The sequence below is a fragment of the Brassica napus genome, chromosome A4 (genome assembly GCF_020379485.1).
Source record: "Brassica napus cultivar Da-Ae chromosome A4, Da-Ae, whole genome shotgun sequence".
NCBI lineage: Eukaryota > Viridiplantae > Streptophyta > Magnoliopsida > Brassicales > Brassicaceae > Brassica > Brassica napus.
In genome coordinates, this window is record NC_063437.1 from 17506749 (window position 1) to 17527790 (window position 21042).

At 34.7% G+C, this 21042-nt stretch overlaps 2 protein-coding genes and 1 long non-coding RNA gene across 4 annotated transcripts; 1 reads left to right on the forward strand and 2 right to left on the reverse strand.

Annotated features, from left to right (window-relative positions):
• Nucleotides 1-17: 17 nt before the first annotated feature.
• LOC106447150 lies at nucleotides 18-1329 on the reverse strand. Its single transcript, XR_002664237.2, has 3 exons — nucleotides 457-1329; nucleotides 298-350; nucleotides 18-146 (listed from the first exon to the last, which is right to left on the reverse strand). It is a non-coding gene; the product is annotated as an uncharacterized LOC106447150 (long non-coding RNA).
• Nucleotides 1330-10211: 8882 nt separating this feature from the next.
• On the forward strand, nucleotides 10212-13685 carry LOC106450146 (zinc finger protein CONSTANS-LIKE 12-like). 2 transcript variants are annotated; one of them, XM_013891801.3, is made up of 5 exons: nucleotides 10212-10535; nucleotides 11740-12477; nucleotides 12777-12971; nucleotides 13048-13170; nucleotides 13244-13685. In XM_013891801.3, the coding sequence occupies exons 1-5, from the start codon at nucleotides 10494-10496 to the stop codon at nucleotides 13349-13351; spliced, it is 1206 nt and encodes a 401-aa protein (XP_013747255.1). In that variant the 5' UTR covers nucleotides 10212-10493; the 3' UTR covers nucleotides 13352-13685. The 2 variants fall into 2 exon arrangements, with proteins under 2 accessions (XP_013747255.1, XP_022574000.2); XM_022718279.2 differs by lacking the exon at nucleotides 10212-10535 and adding an exon at nucleotides 11344-11654.
• A 444-nt stretch (nucleotides 13686-14129) lies between these two features.
• On the reverse strand, nucleotides 14130-16301 carry LOC106375853 (probable peroxygenase 3). Its single transcript, NM_001316096.1, is given in 7 exon segments — nucleotides 14130-14304; nucleotides 14306-14465; nucleotides 14586-14711; nucleotides 14798-14892; nucleotides 15022-15107; nucleotides 15229-15378; nucleotides 16156-16301. Coding segments are annotated over 6 exon segments (720 nt in total). The 5' UTR covers nucleotides 16259-16301; the 3' UTR covers nucleotides 14130-14304.
• Nucleotides 16302-21042: the final 4741 nt, after the last annotated feature.

The window sequence follows — 21042 nt, forward strand, 5'->3', positions numbered from 1 at the left end:
TCTCTTTAAGTCACTTGGTGCTTTGTAGAAGCAGTCATGCTTTAAAGTAACAGAAACTTAACCAGACGCCGCACTAAGGAATAGCTTTCAAACTTTAGAAGGTGAGTCTAATTTCTTCTCCGACCGTTGCTAATATCTCATCCATCCTGCAACAAATATGCAACACAGGCTCATAAGATAAGTCAACAAATATCTCATCTATTGATATTGATGTTATGGCAGAAAACAATCAGAAGCTAATTAAGAGCCTAAAGATTATATACAGAATGAGTTAGGAGGAAGAGAGAGTAAACCTACCTTTAGAATTACTTCGCGTTTGAACATCTCCGCAAGCTCCTCGGCCATCTTCTCTGTGATCATATCGACATTACCAAAACTTCAGAGACAACAAACAGAAAGGAAAATCAATAACTACTTATTCTTTTCTCTTTTTTTTGTTTTGTTTATTGAGCTTACCAAATGCAGAGACATTCAAAAAATTAAACTCAGGGATGCCACCGCATTCTCCAGCATCATCTGAATCTTCCTTAGAGCCAGAGAACTGTATGCCACTCGGCTTCATATAACATCTCAGAGATCTACTCACATTCACCATCTCAACAACAACACCTACCTGTAGTTTTACCACAGATTTGCTTATAGATTCCAAATCCACAAGAATATTAGATAGTCATGTGCACACGCTCACCATTTCCTTGTACGAACTTGATCCGATACAAACTCAGAACATACAAAGACTCAATATGTGAAGTAAAAACACACAGAATAGAAAGACAAAAGAGTGTAGTAAAGCTCAAAACTTTCACCTGTTGCTTAGACAGCTTCTTCAAATTCTTCTCCTTGATACCAATGATATCACGTTTATGAGTTTTAGCATTTGTTATTAGTTCATTCTAATCATTTTAGGATGCATTTATATGTATATATGGTATTTGTGTGTTCATTTGCATTTGATGGGGCTAAGTGCACACTTGAGAAGTTTGAGGCGAAATTGTGGGGTTATATTTGCAATTTATAAAGTTTGTGGCCGATTTGAAGACCATCAAGAGACGAAGGACCAAGGCTAAAAATTTAGAATATTTGCATGGGTTAAATTGCACAATCGAAATTCCAGGGGTTGATTTGAGGAGCTCTCTCAAGTTCCAGTTTAAGTTCCTCGATCAGCTTTGCATTATTGGAGGGATGTCATCTTTTCCATCTAGACATAGCTCTTCGACTTTCTCGTATTTTATCAAAAAGACTTACATCCTGATCTAAAGATGCCGCTGTCCATGCTTCTTTAATAGTGTCTTGAAAGCCTTTTTGTCCAATCCATCTTCTATCAAACTTGAAATTTCTCATGTCCCGATGGAATACTTAAAACGGCGCGTTGCACATGTTTTTTTTTTCTGAATCGATATTTTTTATGTTTGTTGATTGTCAGACTAACTCAGTGAAAAAAAATATTAATATGCTCGTTGATTGTCAGTCTAATCAGAAATTTGAGGTATTTTTTACTAACATGATAAATTTGTTGTTATTCAAACATGATCTAAACAAAAAATAAATCAGTGGTACTGAGATTGTCATTTTATAAAGTATTTTGAAATTTACTATTTTTAAAAATATTTTAAATTGTGATTTTTGTTTTTTTTTGCGTGGACTCTATTAGTTTAAAAAGAGAGAAACACATCATAGGTTTGAATGAAATTTCAGAGTGATTTAACAAAACCATATTAATTTTTTAATTTGCTTAAAATCATTTAAAACTCTTTAAACTTGGCAAGAAACTGTGATTGGTTTCTCAAACTTTGTTTTAACAATTGAAAATTATTGTCAAATGAAAAAGTGATGAATATAATAAAAGTTTTTTATTAAGAGACTTGCATCTCAGGGAGGAGAAACAATTGTCACTCTCTATCTCTTCCTTTTAGTTGTTTTGTGTTTTTCTTATTATTTTAATCTAAAAACTGGTTGAAATACTCTATGGTGCTCATGTTTTTATAAATTAAATAACTTCAAATCATTTTACATTGAATATATCTCTAATTTTTTATTGATTTATTTAATAAGCCATCACGAAATAATATTGGAAGAAATATATAAAGAAGATATACAAACAATTTTGATAAGGAGAAAGTGCATTACTAACCCATTAAGATGTGCTAGTGGGGTGGGGTAATCACTATCGAGAGCCATAATACAAAGGTAAAATTGGATTCTCTCTTGAGAAGAACATATTCAAAGTCTATCACATATAATGGGGCCATATGGAGTTGAAGTCTAGTGATGTCGAACTCTAGTGATAGAGGTAGTCACTGGACTAAAGATGCATACTCAGTGTGACCAACATATATGATGGATTTGTTGGATTTCCTACGTTCGAAACTCTGTTACTATAGTATATGGTCTAAAATCTGCTTCTATTTTCCTCTTTATGTCACTTTTGATATTTTGAATATAAGAAAGTAAAACCATACTATATCTTATTAGTTTTTTTGTGTAATTTTTGTTTTCTAAAATATATATCCAACTAGCTTTATCAACCAAAAATAAGTTAATTTATATTTGCATGTTGACAACAACCAAAAAAAAAATAATAGATGGTAAGAGATGTAAAACCAACAAACGTAAGAGATTGTAGCTTGCAAAGTTTTCTCACAACCAAACAATAGTGTGAAAAGTGTGTATATGCGCCATTAAAGTCTTAACTATCATATATGCTTCTAGGAGGTTATCACATTTTGTAGATGGATAAAAAAAATTTGGGTTTGGAAATATGCTTCATGTTAAAATGTATTTTATAACGAGTTATTTGAATATATGCATGTTTTTGTAGTCTACTAGAAGATTTCTAAGCTTTAAGAATTCTATGATGAGCAATCTACTAAGAATTATTGATTTTCTTAAGTACACGCAAACAATGCTAATATAAGAGAAATATGCAAGTCATAGGCTAATTGATTGTTGATACGTTAACAATAGGTAATTAATAATATTATTTAATTATAATATATAATTTTCGATATTATAAGTGATATGCATAATACTCTATAGCTTTTATATCGTTGATTAGTGGGTTGATATATTGGTCTGCAACTATGCATTCACGTTGCAAATGCGACCTCCATGAACTGAATAAAAAAGAGTAAAGCAATAATACAAAGAGATACTCAAACAAAATAAAAAGTATTTTTCACTTCTAAAAATAACGTTTTATTAATTTACTTAGTGATTTAAAAGGATGAGGGTACCATCTGAAGCACGATGGGTGTGTCCTTTCTATTTGCATAAAAGTTATATTCTATAGGATCCAAATATGAAAGCGAAACTATCATTCAAATACGAACAACCAATAAAAATTATGAAGATAATATATTACATATTCATCTGTGAGTCAAGATTACTCAACTTATTTTTGATATCCGTAATCACAACTAAATTGCAGAAACATATTACGTATATACTTCAAATGAAAGTATCCCTTTGAGATGAGATAACTAACATTTGGTGAACTTTACATAATCGTCAATGATCATCGGTTACCTATTTAATTAATGGCTAATGATTCATCTAGGAAGAAGATTTTGAATAAAAACGCAATGAAATTCACATTTATTTAGATATGTTAAAAGTAATATTTTATATATATATATATATATATATTTTTTATTCTCTTTATTACTGGTTTCGCTTATTTTTAGGTGTTAGTTTATATTGTGAAAGTGGTGGTCGCTTTCTATTTGGATAATGCGTGTGCATATAATGAACTTTAGATCACGAAGATGGTCATATCTCCAACGTATCAATTCATCAAATCAGCTTTGATCTTAAGCAGTTTCATTTTTTTTATTTTTTTCACTTCATTTCTTGTTATTGAAAACAATAGAATTATTGCAACTCTCTTAATCCCAATTATTTTACTTTTTAATAATAGAAATATTACAATTCTTATCATCCTATGTACATGTTTAGTGTGCTTTAAGCTCTAAACATATATAAACACCACATACATGAATTAGCTTGTGGATACGACTTAAGAGTAAAACCTTAATATATTTTGAAACTTTGAGGGGGAAATAACGTATTCTCATGGCAGTGATTTTCAAATGCTTGTAGACTTTTGTGACCAAAATAAGATACTGACAGGCGATATGTCTCATGATAAGAACAAATAACAAAGTGATATATATTGACTAATTTCCTTTTAATAATGTATGCTAAGCGAACTGCAAAATACAAATAGGCAAATAGCTACTTAGGATAGTATATGAGATCCTAAAACAGTTTTAAGGCATAATAAAATAACATTTGACCGATAAAGCAATTCCATTTGTGGGAATACATGTTTAAAGATCTGAAGACTAAATGTGAAATCACATCCTTTATAGTTTTGAATGCTAACACAATTCGTACTTTGATCACTTTGTTCGTACCGATGATTAGGTTGACAATGTAGCCTTTAAAACATTCGTCTTCGCATACTTTATTTTGGTCATATTAGGATAAGGATAACTATACGTTCCTAGTTCTATGGAGATTATGTTGATCTCCTATTATCTTAAGGTATTACGGTTGTATATATACTTTACCTTGATCATCAATAATAGACAAGCTATTACATAATATTTCATGGTATCAGAGCTAAGATCTCACAAATCTCTGACCTAAATTTTTTTTTTTCTTTCATACTACTAAACTACTATGTCTGACGATACTATATCATCGACGCCAAATCCTACTACTACTTCTACTGCGATAACTCAGGCTGTTCAACCTGGGTCACCTTACTATCTTCATCCCTCGGATAATCCAGGAGCTCTTATAACTTCTGTATTGCTTAATGGTGAGAACTACTCGGAGTGGTCAACAGAGCTCCGAAACTCTCTTCAAGCAAAGCAGAAGATTGGTTTCATTGTTGGGACAATTTCGAAACCCGACTCTGATCCGGATCTTTCTCGATGGTTAGCGGCAAACTCGATGATTGTTGGGTGGATCCGGACTTCCATTGATCCTAAAATTCGATCGACTGTTACATTCGTTCCTGAAGCTCATAAACTTTGGGAAACCCTAAGCTTCCGCTTCTCCGTGAAAAACGGAGCTCGTCTACATCAACTTCAGGATGCAATTACTCATTGTAAACAGGATGGTCAATCGGTTCTTGAATACTATGGACGACTTACAAAGCTATGGGAAGAGATGCAGAATCTGAAGACTTCTCGCTCGTGTACGTGTGAGGCTGCAGCCGATATTGAAAAAGAAAGACAAGATGCACGAGTCCACAAGTTTCTATTTGGACTTGATGAATCTCGCTTTCTCTCCATCCGTTCTCGTATTACAGATGAAGACCCGTTACCGGATCTTAATATTGTGTATTCACGAGTCATTCGTGAAGAACAGAATATGGTCTCCTCTCGAGCAAAAGAGCAACGTTCTGATGCTCTTGGTTTTTCAGCCAAAACAGAGCAGCCTAAATCTACTACTCCTACTACTCCACAACGGTCTAGAGACCCTTCCCGATCGTGTACGCATTGTGGTCGTACGGGTCATGACTACTCTGAATGTTTTCTGGTGCATGGATTTCCAGAATGGTACAACGAACAACAACAACAACGACAGAATTCTTCTCACAACTCAAGAGGTGGTCGTGGAGGACGTTTTAACTCCAACAGAGGACGAGGAAGAGGACGTGTCAACTCTTCTCAAGTTACTTCTCAGCCTTCAACGATCAATGCTGATCAGATCGCCTCACTGATCTCGCTTCTTCAGAACCAGCAATCAAATATTTCCTCGGAACGCTTGTCGGGTAAAACAAATTTGAATGATATTATCATTGATACAGGGGCATCACATCACATGACTGGAGATATATCTCTTCTCCATGATGTCACTGATATTACATCAGCGTCGGTCACGTTTCCGAATGGACATCGATCGAGAGCAACAAAGCAGGGCACTCTGCGTCTAACCAAAGATTATTCTCTATACGATGTGTTATTTGTGCCTGATTTTCACTGCACACTTCTCTCGGTGTCTAAGTTATTGAAACAGACCGGTTGTATTGCAATATTTACTGATACATTGTGTGTTTTACAGGACCGTTTTTCGAGGACTCTGATTGGAGCGGGTGAAGAACGTGAGGGGGTCTACTACTTTACGGGGGTGAAAGTTGCACGTGTTCATGGAGCAAAAACGATTCAGTCTTCTGTTTTGTGGCATCGTCGACCTGGCCACCCGTCTTCTAAAGTTTTGTCTACATTACCAGTTTTTACAAACAATAAGTTAGATTCGGGTGTTTTTGATAATTGCGATATTTGTTTTCGCGCTAAGCAGACGCGCAAGGTTTTTCCTGAGAGTATTAATAAAGCTGAAACTTCCTTTTCTCTTATACATTGTGATGTTTGGGGTCCATATCGCACCCCTGCTTCGTGTGGTTCTGTCTATTTTCTCACGATAGTTGATGATTTTTCCCGGGCTGTATGGACGTATCTGATGCTGGAGAAATCAGAAGTGTCAAAACTCTTACAGAATTTTTGTGCAATGAGTGAACGCCAGTTTGGTCTCCCGGTTCGAACAGTGAGAACTGATAATGGGACAGAATTCATGGTTCTAAAATCTTTCTTCCAGGAAAAAGGCATCATTCATCATACTTCTTGTGTGGATACACCACAGCAGAATGGCCGAGTGGAACGGAAACACCGGCATATACTCAATGTCGCCAGGGCATGCTTGTTTCAGGCACGACTACCAATCACGTTTTGGGGTGAAAGCATCTTAACAGCCGCGCACATCATTAACAGAACGCCCACAGCAGTTCTTGGAGGCAAAACACCTTATGAGGTTCTTCATGGGAAGCCGCCAGTGTATGATCTCCTTCGCGTCTTTGGCTGCTTGGCGTATGCTCATAAAAGGAGCCGTGATAAAGATAAGTTCGGACCTAGGAGTCGAAGATGCTTATTTGTTGGCTACCCGTTTGGAAAGAAGGCATGGCGCCTTTATGATACTGAGACTAATGAATTTTTCATCAGTCGGGACGTTGAATTTTTCGAAGATCAGTTTCCAGGAATTCAGAGTGCCGTCTATGTTTCCCCACCTCAGAACATTACGGATGATACATTTGATGACTGGCTCCTTCCAGTTACTGAATCCAGGGGGAGCAGCCTTCCCTCTCCAGCTCCTAGTACTAATACGCAATTCAGAGTGCCGTCTATGTTTCCCCACCTCAGAACATTACGGATGATACATTTGATGACTGGCTCCTTCCAGTTACTGAATCCAGGGGGAGCAGCCTTCCCTCTCCAGCTCCTAGTACTAATACGCCTGTGCCTTCGACGCTGGCACCTTCTCCATCTGTTACTATTCCTATTTCTATTCCTACTTCTCTGTCTCCAACAGCCACCAATGATCATGACGTTGCTCCATCTGCTTCACCAGTTACTGATACTACTTCTTCCCCGATCACGGATAATACTAATGAGGCTGCAGCTATATCTCCTACTGTTGACATCGCTTCTACACCTACTCAGCTTCCCGTTGTGGCTGAATCAAGTACCTCCCCTACATCTCCTCGCTCTCCAGGACTACTTGAAGTACTGGGTCGTGGTCAAAGGACAAAGAAACCGTCAGTTCTACTTAAGAATTTTCTCGTACACTCCTCTACAGCTACTCACCCCCCTCACGCTTCAACTGCTTCTGATCCTAGTTCCTCGACATCGGTTTCAGGTAAAACACCGTATCCTATTGCTAACTATACTTCTGTGTCTATGTTTAATGCTTCCCATCAGGCGTTTCTTGCTACAATCACCACGGAGTCGGTTCCATCCAATTTTAAAGAAGCCGTTCGCGATCCTCGGTTTAATAAAGCTATGAAAACAGAGGTTACAGCGCTAGAGGAACAGCATACGTGGGATGTTACTAATCTACCTCCACGGAAGCGAGCGATCAGCGGCAAGTGGATCTATTCTTATAAATATCGAGCTGATGGCACAGTGGAACGACCTAAAGCTCGCCTGGTGGCGTGTGGAAATCGGCAGAAACATGGGAGTGACTACAAAGAAACCTTCGCACCAGTGGCTAAGATGAACACGGTTCGGTTTCTACTTGCTCTAGCAGCTGCCCAACGATGGGAGCTCCACCAGATGGATGTTCATAATGCTTTTCTACATGGAGATTTGGAGGAAGAAATCTATATGAAGTTGCCTCCGGGATTTCAAACTGATGATCCATCTAAAGTGTGCAAGCTACGAAAGTCTTTATATGGTCTTAAACAGGCACCTAGGTGTTGGTTTTCCAAGCTCAGCAAAGCTCTTTTAGACTTCGGCTTTGTTCAGAGCTACGAGGATTATTCTCTGTTCTCGCTTATCAAGGATAATGTCTGCTTACATATTCTCGTCTATGTCGATGATTTCATTATTGCAGGCAATGACATCTCTATTATTCAAAGATTCAAGAATTATCTTGGCAAGTGCTTCAAGATGAAGGACCTAGGCAAGCTAAAATATTTTTTGGGTCTCGAAGTTGCACGAGGACCGCAGGGCATTTTTGTTTCTCAGCGTAAATATGCCCTGGATATTATCTCTGAGTGTGGACTTCTTGGCGCTAAACCGTCCCCGGTTCCCACAGAACTGAACCACAAGCTTGCCTTGGCTACTGGCTCTTTACTACCTGACGCTGGTAAATATAGACGTTTGATTGGGCGTCTCATCTATCTCACATTCACTCGACCAGAGCTCAACTACATAGTGCATATTCTCTCTCAGTTCATGCAGAAACCACGTCAGGAACACTGGCTTGCGGCTCTGCGAGTTGTTCGATATCTAAAGGGCAGTCCGGGACAAGGGATCTTTCTCAAGTCGGATTGTGATATGACCTTGACCGCGTACTGTGACTCCGACTGGTCTGCGTGTCCACTGACAAGACGGTCGTTGAGCGCATATGTGGTTCTCTTAGGTGACTCGTTAGTGTCATGGAAAACGAAGAAACAACGTACGGTATCACGTTCTTCTGCAGAAGCGGAGTACCGTTCGATGGCTGATGCTACTTGTGAGTTACAATGGATGAAACTTCTTCTTGCTCAGTTTGGTTTTGCTCATAAGCGACTAATGCGGTTATTTTGTGATAGCCAGTCTGCGATTCATATTGCGAAGAATCCAGTGTTTCATGAACGGACAAAGCATGTTGAGAATGATTGTCACAAGGTTCGTGATGCCGTTCAAGCGAAGATCCTTACTACTGAGCACATATCTACTAAAGAACAACCAGCAGATCTTCTTACTAAGTCATTGCCTACGCCTACTTTTCAGTATCTTCTTTTCAAGTTAGGCATTCAAGACATTTCACTGCCAACTTGAAGGGGAGTTTTAGGATAAGGATAACTATACGTTCCTAGTTCTATGGAGATTATGTTGATCTCCTATTATCTTAAGGCATTACGGTTGTATATATACTTTACCTTGATCATCAATAATAGACAAGCTATTACATAATATTTCAGGTCAGTTTACAAAAAAAAAATACTTTATTTTGGTTATGGCTATTAGAATAGAATAATAAAAGTGTAGGAAAGTGAAATGACGAAGGATGAGAGGGAGCGACTTATATCTTAAAGGTAGTAAGCATTGACCCCTATAGGCTCAAAATGTCAGTGTCACAGATGAAATCATTTTCATATGGAAAAACTTTAAACTTCGAAGTTGGTTAAACATTGTTTTCGAATTTTATCTTATATTATTGAATAAATTTACTTACGGCAAATAAATGCTCATTGTCCAAAGGCATCTTGCAACATATTTATTCCCATAGTTTTTACTGACCTGGTCGACTTCTTTTTCACTCCTTTGCGCAAAATCACTAACCAAGTCAATAAAATTAGCAAAGGAAATACAAGATTGGACATATCTAAAGTTAAAAAATAGAAAACTAATTCCATGAATATAGGGCTTAAATTAGATTAATTTTAAGTCAATATCCATGCAAAAGAATTAGGTCAAAACTCATTGATCGGTCAAAATAATTTCTTCCCACGTCAGGCTAAGTGCCACCCTGACATATACGACGCCTTGTGGCATGAAAATAATATTTAGAAACATGCATCAGATCATATATATTAATATATATGTTGATATAAGCATATATATACATAGACATAAACCAAAACTATATATATATATATATAATAACTTTTTTAACCAAAACTATATATATGTATGATGGTTACGTACGTGAAACTCCCATAACTTCTTCTTTTCATTTCTTCTCTGTTCAAACAGAAGAGCCTTTGTTCTGTTTTAATTTGATTATCTCTTTGTCTTTGTTTTTCAGTTTTATTTGTTTTTCTTCAATATTTCAATTAATTCGATGGAATTTCTTGTTCATACATCAGTTCCAACAATGTTTGACAAAGCATCCGTGAAGACCTGTTCGTTATTTTTCTTACTATAAGTCATTTTTCTGGGGAATTTTCTCTCCTTTTCCAAAACAATTTCGCATTAACATTGGAGATAAAGAACACAATCATGTTGCAAGACGTGATCTCGTCTCAAGATCAGATTTCCATCGTAATTCTCTTCTCTTCAACTACCCTTTTTAATTTGTATTATCATTGATTCATTGTTGTTTGCAAGAATTGAAATGAACGTTTCATTTTCTTTATTTTACTTAAATATACCATGCACAGATCATATAAATTTAAGTTTGATCTTATAAACTGATTAGTTTGTTTTCTCTTATGGGGCAACCCTAGAATTTCAATTAACTAGAGTTTTCTTTTTTGGTGTAAGGTCATTTTCTTGCCTTATATTCCATTCTATCTCCATTTCAATTTCTTCATTCTTAAACTTTATTTCTTTCTTTGTTATTCTCTACACACTTCAATTTATCTTCCAAAATTATTAATATACGGTTTTTGAACATTACATTCTTATTCGCTTGCATGTGTACGATTGTTACTTCTATGCCAATTGAAAATCGTTACGTGATATTAAAATGTTCTTCAAAAATCAGTCCATTCAACTGTTTCTATCACATCCGAGCATGCGATTTATTTTCAAAAACAAAATGCTAGATTAGTTTCTCACATTCGAATTTATAAAGTTCGGTAAATTTCACTAGTAGTACTTTGATGTATATATGATCATAATGAGGATTTCTTGCATGTTCTTATATCTTATGAAGTGCCCTTTACTTTTTCTTTGTGGGAAAAAAATCTAAATGTTGGTTCATACCAGGCAATGGTTTAATTTATTTTCTAAGCACCAACAAGAAATGCCAGAATCAGAAAACTTTCCTTTTATAGAAACTCCACTCTTTCTTTGCTTTTTCTTTTTAGCTATTGGAGCTTGGAACACTACTTCTAAACATGTCACATGAAAGAACAGATGCATTTAATCTCTCTTTACGAACATTTGTGTTGTTCTAAACTTGTACTATAACAAAGGAGAAAAGATTGGATCTGATCAAGACACCAAAATCTTGGAGTGTTTTGATGTCGAAAAACAGAATAAAGACATATCTTATAGATTCTCTCTAAGATAATTAAGGTCACAGTAGGAAAATTTTACCCGAGTATAAATCTATCTTAAGAACCAATCTGTAATTTCTCAAGGATCACACACAATTCTTGTTTCTTGTGGCTCAAGACAAACCTTTGTTTCTCTTCTTTGATGCTTGGTTTCAACGTAATGTTTATAAAAGATCTTGATCATTACTTTCTCTGTTCTTTCTAATGTCTAAATCTAAAAGTTCTTTGTGTTATTTCACCAGGATGATATCACGAGCCCTCTTAGTGCTCAAATCTTCGATTTTTGTGATCCACAACAGTTTGAAGAAACTTTCAATCAATCATCTGAAGTCAACTCTGTTTCAAACATTCTTGACAAATCTGGGAGCTTCCAAGACACTAACACGACCACAACAACTGAGAACAGTAACACCAACATGAACAACATATTTCAAGATGATGAAGATGACAACAATAACGCTGATCTGTCCATAGTTTTCGATTCACATGATGATTTTGAAAACGACATAGCAGCTTCAATCGATTTCTCATCATCCCCTTTGCAATATCCACTTATTGATCAGCTCCTTACAACAACAAATCAAGACCAGTTTGATTTCTCATCCGGAACTCAGATTGTTCATCAGCTTCCTAACATTCCACACTCTGGAGACAATCTGGCTCTACCAGCGGTTTCTTCTATAGCTCCTCCTCTATTACCATTAGGGGTTTTCGAAGAAGACTGTCTTTCTTCTGTCCCAAGTTACAATCTTGGCTTAAACCCTAACCCTTGCTCTTTCTTTCGTACTTCCGGTTTACCGGCATATATGAGCACCGGTTTATTATCTTCTGATAATAGTTCTGGTTTATATCCCGGACATATTCATCTGGGACCAGATTTCAACAAACCACGTGATCAACTTATGGATTTTCAAACTGATAATGGTGGATTATTCTGTCCGGATTCCATCAAAGGCATCTTTAATCCAGGAGATCTCCAGGTAAAGTTGAAAATTAATTTCAATTTTTTGTTACACTTATCTGGTTTAGGTTTGGTTATCTTCACAAAAAGTAGGGTATAAAACTGAGATTTCTGGTTTTGTTAAGATCAAATGTGGGATTGGTAAAAATACCTGCCAAAATGTTAACTGATTTATCAAATTAAAGGAACCGGTTTGGTGCAGCTAATAATTATCGGTTTTTAATTTGTTATCTTCAGTTAGAGAACTTTTGGTTTGTTATGAAGGAACATATGAACGGTTTACTATCTCTAACCGGATTTTTTTTTTGGGTTAAAAAGGTACTTAATGGCGTCGAGAACCAAAGCCAATTAGTGATACCTCAAACTCATCCAACATTAGGACCGGTTGAGATAACCGGTTTAGAAGATTCCACGTTAAATAAAGTTGTGAAACTCTCCCCTGAACAAAGAAAAGAGAGGATCAATAGGTACATGAAGAAAAGAAACGAAAGGAATTTCAGCAAAAAAATCAAGGTTCAGTTCTTACTTAATCAAACCCTGATACTCATATGGTTATTGTTATTACAATTATTTTTGCTTTTTGTTATAGTATGCGTGTAGGAAAACATTGGCTGATAGTCGCCCAAGAGTTCGAGGAAGATTTGCGAAGAATGATGAATTTGGTGAACTAACTAAACAAGGTTCTTCAAGCCATTATGATGATGAAGACGGGGTAAGAAACCCAGTTTGTTTTAACTCGATGTATATGTTTAAAGGGAATGTTTATAAACCGGTTTGGTTCACAGGTGGGCTTAAAGGATGAGGAACAATTGGTAGATTCTTCAGACATTTTTGCACACATTAGTGGACCCAATTCCTTCAAGTGCAACTACTCAATTCAGTCATGGATTTGAGTTTCAAGTCTTATTATAAGATTCATGTTTATAACATGAATCTTATATAGTTATATATAACTAGTACTCCTATAGAGTTATTTCTTGTTAATTAGTATATGTGTTTTTGTAATGCTGCCGTCAAAACAAAATAACAAAATAAAGAAAGAAAGAATAATGGGCCGCTTAGGTAGGTTTGGATGAATAAAACAGTTGTGAAGAAGGATGTTTTTTCACTAAAAACAATGAATAAGCGAAGAAGATTGTCTAACTACTTTACATAGAACTTTGCGAATTTTGTAGATATATGTAGTGTCTTGTATTTAAAAGATATGACATATGGAATGTCTTTAATAAAAAAGTTTAAAAGTTTTTATTTCATCTGAACACTATATTATAAACCTTGGCCATAGATCTACACACTCTTTTCTGGTAGCTCCAGTAATCGCAGAACCTAAAATCGCACAATATGCAGAAAAGATCTTATATAGAAAACAAGATGTACATGATAAAAAATATGTGATGACTGATTAATAAGTTCCGTAAGAGAAATGAATGGGCAAAGTACCTTTCATTTCTTCCTTAGGGTTAACAATTACTCCCGCATTATCTACAAGCGTACGAGATGGGGAGATAAAAACCATCATCTCAAAAAGATATATTATGATCTCACATCAAGAGTTTAAATGTACAATACTAATATTAAAAGACTTAGACCAATCCATTTGTTTTGTTTTGAGTTGAAAGTTCATGTAATGTTTTTCTTCTGTATTACTATTTTTTCTTCTGCCATATATAATGAATTGATGAAAATCTCATTTTATATTTATTCAATAAATATTACACAACAATATATCCAAGAACACAAACGTTTTATTCCACATAGAGTTTTTGTTTTTCTGTCCTTTTCCTAATTAAGATTGAGAGCATAATAATACAAACATACAAATTTAAAAGATAAGCAAATTAAATGCTTTAGTCTTGCTTGCGAGAATCGGCCTTCTCTTTATTCTTTTTAGCACAGTATTCAAAGAAACTTGCATCAAAGACACCTCTCACAGCTTCTTTAGACACGAACCCGTCCTCATCCTTTGCAAGAAGATAGACTAGTAGCCATTCAACTTTATTCGCAAGCCTGCCACACACCAAAACACAAAACCGCTCGGTTTAGATTGGTTTTACCGGATAATAACCAAAATAAGAGATGTATTGTCACATATAATCAACTAAGAACCAATAGTATTTTGGTACTAACCGTCCAAAAGGATCGATTGCCATTCGGTTTCCCTCGGTTAAGTTCCAAAGCTCTTTTAATGTTATTTTATTTGGAGCCGTTAACGCATATTTGCTAAAGATGTTCTCGAGATTAACCGGGACATACCTACAATATCGATTTTCAATATTGAGCATATCATGAAAATTCTGTTTAAAATGATTGGTGTGTAACGTTCTTGAGTGATGTTATACCTTCCTTCGGTATCATAGGTGCTTGAATCACTCCCATGCTTGGCTTTGTGAATGTTGTCGATATAAACAGGCAATAGTGGTGATGGCAACCAACTCTATTTACAATATTCACCATTCACAACATATATTATATCATATCAATCTAGAAATAGTAATAATAAATACAAGATTCAATCTGGAAATAGGAATAATAAATACATATAATAAGGGTTTGTTTTACATACCGGAAGTGTAACGTAGCTAAACGCAAAGTTTATGAATATGGCCCAAAAAACAGAAGAGATTGGGTTGAAACCGAGGTCACGGAATCCTGCAAAATAAAGTTTCAATATTTGTTGTTATGATAAATATGTGAACATGTAACAAAAGGTTACATGTAAAATAAATATTTGATTTTATTTCTCTGAAAAGTTAAAGAAAATAATAGTAACCTGCATACGTCTCCCAAGGATAGACGATTCCATCGCCGTTTTGGTCGAAAAAAGCAACATGTTGTTGCATAACACTCATGCCTTTGCTGTCATGACCTTCTGATCCATTCGGATGCTCTGTATCTGGAGCTACTAGTGCTCTTGCCAAATCTGAATATTCAAACAGAAAATTCCAATTAAAGTGCACTAACTTATTGATTGCTAGTTGCTACCTATAACTTTGAACGAAAATGTAATTTGGAAAAATGTGTTTATCATAATAATACAGTTTGTATTTGAATTTTACGAAATTATGCATTTAAGGTTATTTTACAAATTAAATTTTAATAAACTCATATGAAAACAAGTAATTTACTTTACTATTCAGAAAAAAATCTGAATTTTCAAACCAAAAATTCCAATTAAAGTGCACTAACTTATTGATTGCTAGTTGCTACCTATAACTTTGAACAAAAATGTTATTTGGAAAAATGTGTTTATCATAATAATACAGTTTGTATTTGAATTTTCGAAATTATGCATTTAAGGTTATTTTACAAATTAAATTTTACTAAACTCATATGAAAACAGGTAATTTACTTTACTATTCAGAAAAAAAACTAGAACTTTTTAATGAACAAAATTATAACCTCGGGGTAGTGGTTGCGGTGTCATAATCCAGTTTCAAACTTCGTAGATGAAATGCTAATCTAAAATGATTTTTTTTATCACAATGTTTAAAAAATTGAAAACTCGGATCTATCGAACATCAATAATGTTTTAAGGATTTGTCATGTTAATTTCAGCGGGTAGTAGGATTGTTATATTTTAGCTTGTTTACACATGAAACTCTCAAGTTTGGACAAGCATATATACTACATGGTTATTTTTTGAGCAAAATACCTACATGGTTTAGGTAATGTTTTTTTCTTTTGAGCAAATACTTACATGGTTTAGGTAATGTTTCCTCCAAGTCGTTCCTTACTTTTCGCTCACCGGTCACTGGAGCTAACGGCGCCGTCGTGGCAAAAGCCTCTGACTCTTCTCCCATACCCTCTCTAATCCTTTGGCTTCTCCTCTGTAAGTGTTAATAATTGAAGATGCTCTCAGTTTCTACTTTTGCAAAAAATGGACACTGATATTTTGGTTTTCGTGGTCCTTTTATAAGTAAAATGATGCGATAAGAAAATAATATAATGGACACGTGTCGTAAACTTGTGGTTTAATGATGTAAAAGAAAACGATAGACAAATCATACACGCTAAGTCTGATATGGTCCATTTCACGTGGCTTATCATCAGTTTGCTGAAATGAATCCACATTTAAATAACGGAGAGGTCGGTGTGAAAATAACATCGTGCTTTTTTTTCTTAAAAAAATCATATTTAAGGGGAAAAGCATTACGAGTAATTCACAAGAATCTTGAGTAATTATAATTTTCCGAAATTCTTCAGCAATTATTATCCTTATAACTGTTCTTAGCACATGCTTCCATTCACGGTTAACAAAATGTGGTTGATGGCAATTAGTGATTCAAAACTAACAAAATGTGGTTGATGGCAAATAACTTGTACAATCACTAAGAAACGGGGATATTTCAGTACCAACCAACCAAATGGATCAAATAGTCAAATGCCATTGGGTGAATGAATGTTTTATTACTTAACTACTTAAGAGTGTTTAACACGTATTTGCTAAATATGTTATCGATCGTGATGTGACCACATTTGTGGTCTTATTCACGTGGGCTGAAACCGCTAATTTAATTCAAACGTGTGCGGTGGAAAACAAATCGGGATTATTATTATTATTATTCTTATTATTATTTATTTTTTTTAAATCGGGATTATTATTATTACAGTTTTTTATGATGAATCGCGCTTAAGTTTATTATTGCGATGGTTTTTCTGTTTTTTTGTAAATGGATTAATAATAGTAATAAAAATAATGTGCCAATACTTGTAAATTCTACTCCCTCCGTTTTTTTATATAAGTCGTTTTAAGTTATGCACGTAGATTAAGAAAATCATTAATTTTTTATATTTTCTAAATAAAAACACCATTAATTATTTACCTAACCACAATTTAACCAATAGAAAAATAGAAGATATATTACCATTGGTCATACAACATTACTTATTAATAAATTTTACATAAAAAACCGAAAATGACATAATTTGGAACAAAAAAAAATTTTCTAAAACGATTTATATTAAAAAACGGAGGGAGTATATAATAACAGCAAGATTCTTATCAAAAAGTTCTACCGCCGTTCGATAATCACCATTTACATTCATTTATTACTATTTGGAAGTCAATATCATTTTTGTTTTGCTAATTGTTACAATTTTTATTGTCACGTGCGGATTGCCCACAATAAATTTAACATTTTATCGCACTAGACTTATTGATGTATATGGCATTGGTACTTACTGTTGTACATAACTCTTACGTAACATGCATGCATTCAGTGCCTGCTCTTCCTTAGGATTTTCTGGTATTTAATTGAAATATATGAATCTTAACTACCCAGTACCCATCATCCACCGTCAGATAAATTTTCATTATTTTCGTTTACTCACTTATCTTTGGTTCTTTAATTGTTTGATGTATCTGATAATAATAAATTGGATTTTTTCGATATAATTTTATACACTGCTCGTAAGTCGATCGGTTTGAAATCAATCTATTCATTTGGTGTAAAAGTATCATTATCTATCTATTTGATGTAACTATTATATATATTTAAACTAATGAAACTAAACCACTTAATTACATGTGTTTACTTGTCAGATCATCATATTTTACTTGTGGTTTTACATATTTTGTTAGAGAAAATAACTTATACAACTCTCCCGTGGATGTGTGTGTTGTATACATATGTGCATATGCATAGATGTATATATGGGGACTTCGATGTCTAAGAGATTGCTTAGGGCAATTTTGTGTATGATTTATTTGAGGGGTTAGAAGAGAACTTGGGGAGAGATATCCACCGTTGATTGAATCGAAAACGAGCACATCCGTTTGTCGTTTCATCATCAGTTTGCCTTTTTGAACCTTCACAAGCTTCTTAATTAAAGTATTTGCATCTTCCATTTTCTATGAACCAGAGTATGAAATACAAATTGTAAAAAACATTAATACAGAAAGTCAAAAACCTTATATAAGAGGCAAAACCAGAAGAAAAGAAAATACCCTTTTGAGGAACTTCTTCCAGGCTTGTGTTATTTAGCAGCTGCTTATATAATTAGAATTTACAACAAGTAAAAAGTTATTTTATCATCAAACTTGTTGTTATTTCGTCTGTATATAGGTAAAATGAATAAAATACCTTCACCAAGCTATCCATTCCTTTTCGCATCCTTCTCTGAATATACCCTCTCGAACACTATTTTACCAACAAAAGGTTGTGAATTTCAATAACAAGAATATAAACATCAAAATCTAATATATGGTATTTCTTTTGAAGAAGTCATCACTATGTTTACCTTAATATGGTATTCAACGTATGCGTAAAAATTTAGTAAGTTCCAAACCGTTTTGTCTAGTCTCTTTCCTTCAACGTGCCGTGAAGTAATATCTGCAATGACAACAAGATTGAAACTCGTGTATATAATACTAACTAAAGAGGCTGAAATTGGTAAACAGATTAAAGGAATTAGAAATTGTACCAAAAGAAACAAAACCAGAATTAGTGGTCAAGTCTTGGACCGGTTCTCGTCTAAGTTGGAAAGGAGGTACCGGTGACCAACTACATTGTGGTGTTTTTTAGTTAAAAGCTAAAAGACCGTATCTTATATTACGCTAAGAGATCCAACTTAAGAGACTTGCAATAAATATACTTTTATGGCCTCTTAAATCTTGTTGTATCATTGTAAGCCGATCCCCTCTTTGCCCGCCTGTTGTTGTGGAGTTCTCAGTCAACTCTATATGTACTTCATGTTCCCTTATTGCATATCTCCGGTTGAAGCGTTTGTGTCTTCCCTTGATGGTTCTTGCCGCATATTGTGGTCGCGTGGCCGGTTTGAGGAGCTTGTTTGTACCGCCTACGTTTGACTGGAGCTTGCTCTTCATCTTCAGCGGTGGACTGTCGGGTTTACACTTCCACTCTCTCCCGTGTTAGCTGAAGGCTAGTTTGATCGGCGTCCTCCTCCTGTGGTGCCCCGGAGCCGTTGCCAGCCGCCTCCGTTGAAGCCGCTTGGAGCCACCTTCAGGTGAGTGTTCGTCTGAACGGCCTACAGCTATTCTCTTGGTTCCTTTCGGTGATCGAGAAGTGGTATGTTTGGGAAGTCATATGTTGTCTCTTGTCCTAGTTCACTTATTAAGTTCATGGCTTACCTTCATCGGATTGCTTTGATCTTAATCCTAGTTCTTAGGGGTTTTTTTATTTTTTTGCGGCCCTTAAGAATGGCTTTATAAGCAAATTCTGGTTCAATCACAATTGTAACCAAACCTTCATTCACTGCAATGATATTTACATTCTTAGCAAAAAAAAAAAATCTTGATGAAGATATATGATACCTCCAGAAATCCCTCCAAAAATGTTGTAACGTCTTGTCCAGTCTAGCATATAGGCTGTGTGCATTATCGAAAACAAAAGAAGATGGATGCTAATACAGTGATACCTTGTCCATTGGCAAAAAATAACCAACCCAGCCCATTATATATTCCACTAACTATAATACTATTTTAATAAATTTTTGATGTGAAACAAACATATAAAAAGTGAATATCTATGTGTAACATTATTCACTCTAGATCAAATATTTAATATACATATTTTGTTGTGTTTTATTTATTAAAATTGCAAATTATCAAATAATATATAATATTAATTTTAATGTAATATTTGGTGTCATAGTTGAAGATAATAAAAGATATGACATTAAAATACTAAATTTGGTATAATTTTAATATCAAATTTGGTGTTATAGTTGGAAATGCTCTAAGTTTGCAATCATTGTAATCATTTTAATCTGTTTTGTAAGATAATTTACAAAGCTAACAAGTGTCACTTGAAGACCTATATGTTACTTTGTCATCCCAATCGAATGAAGGCCCATTAACAGGACATGTGTTGTAGGTAAGTAGTTTTAGTGCTCTCTCAGCCGTTAGTAGTTTCTTGCACAAAGGCACAAGCAATACCTTCAAATGTCGATCCAATAGAACGGTTCATGTGATGCAGTTAGACGTGAATCCTAATAAGACAGATAAAATTATCGGCTCTGTGATATTTATTATAGTTTGTAATAGTATAATTATCAAACGTTAAAAAAAAATATACTAATGACGAAGAAGGAATCTGTATTGAGATTGTAAGACAGAATCTAAAAGCAATATTTCTAATCCAAATATGAAGAAAGAAAGCCTAGATTCTATATCTGATACGGTAACTATATTCTCTTCTTTTTTTTGGTCAGCATACGGTTATTTTTTTTTTTGTCACTATATTCATATCCAAGAGTCTTGTGTACTTGAGCTAGAATGTGTTTTAAATTTTTTTATAAACCTCAAAAGTCCTCGTCCAAAAATAACTTACTCTAAAAGTCAAAATCCTACCAATATCAAAGAACAATAATGACTGTTATTTCATGTGGACGTTACCACCACCAATAAAAAGCAATACTAGAGATACACATTAGTTTACAATCAATAAATAAATTAAAAATATAAGATTGGTGTGTGATTAAGCGTCGATTTCACACGAACCGCAAGCTTTTGACCTCATTAACGTACATATCACCCCCACGTACTAATTCAACATCCTTCTTTCCAGTTATCCTTGATGGTGGGTTGCAAAGAATGATCACTGTAGAGACATATCTATACTAC

Excerpts from the sequence above, each read along its gene's own strand:
- LOC106450146 (XM_013891801.3), top strand. The coding sequence starts at position 10,494 with ATGTTGCAAGACGTGATCTCGTCTCAAGATCAGATTTCCATC. Across the intron at positions 10,536-11,739 it reads CTCAAGATCAGATTTCCATC|GATGATATCACGAGCCCTCT; the intron begins GTAATTCTCTTC and ends TTATTTCACCAG. Across the intron at positions 13,171-13,243 it reads ATTATGATGATGAAGACGGG|GTGGGCTTAAAGGATGAGGA; the intron begins GTAAGAAACCCA and ends TTTGGTTCACAG.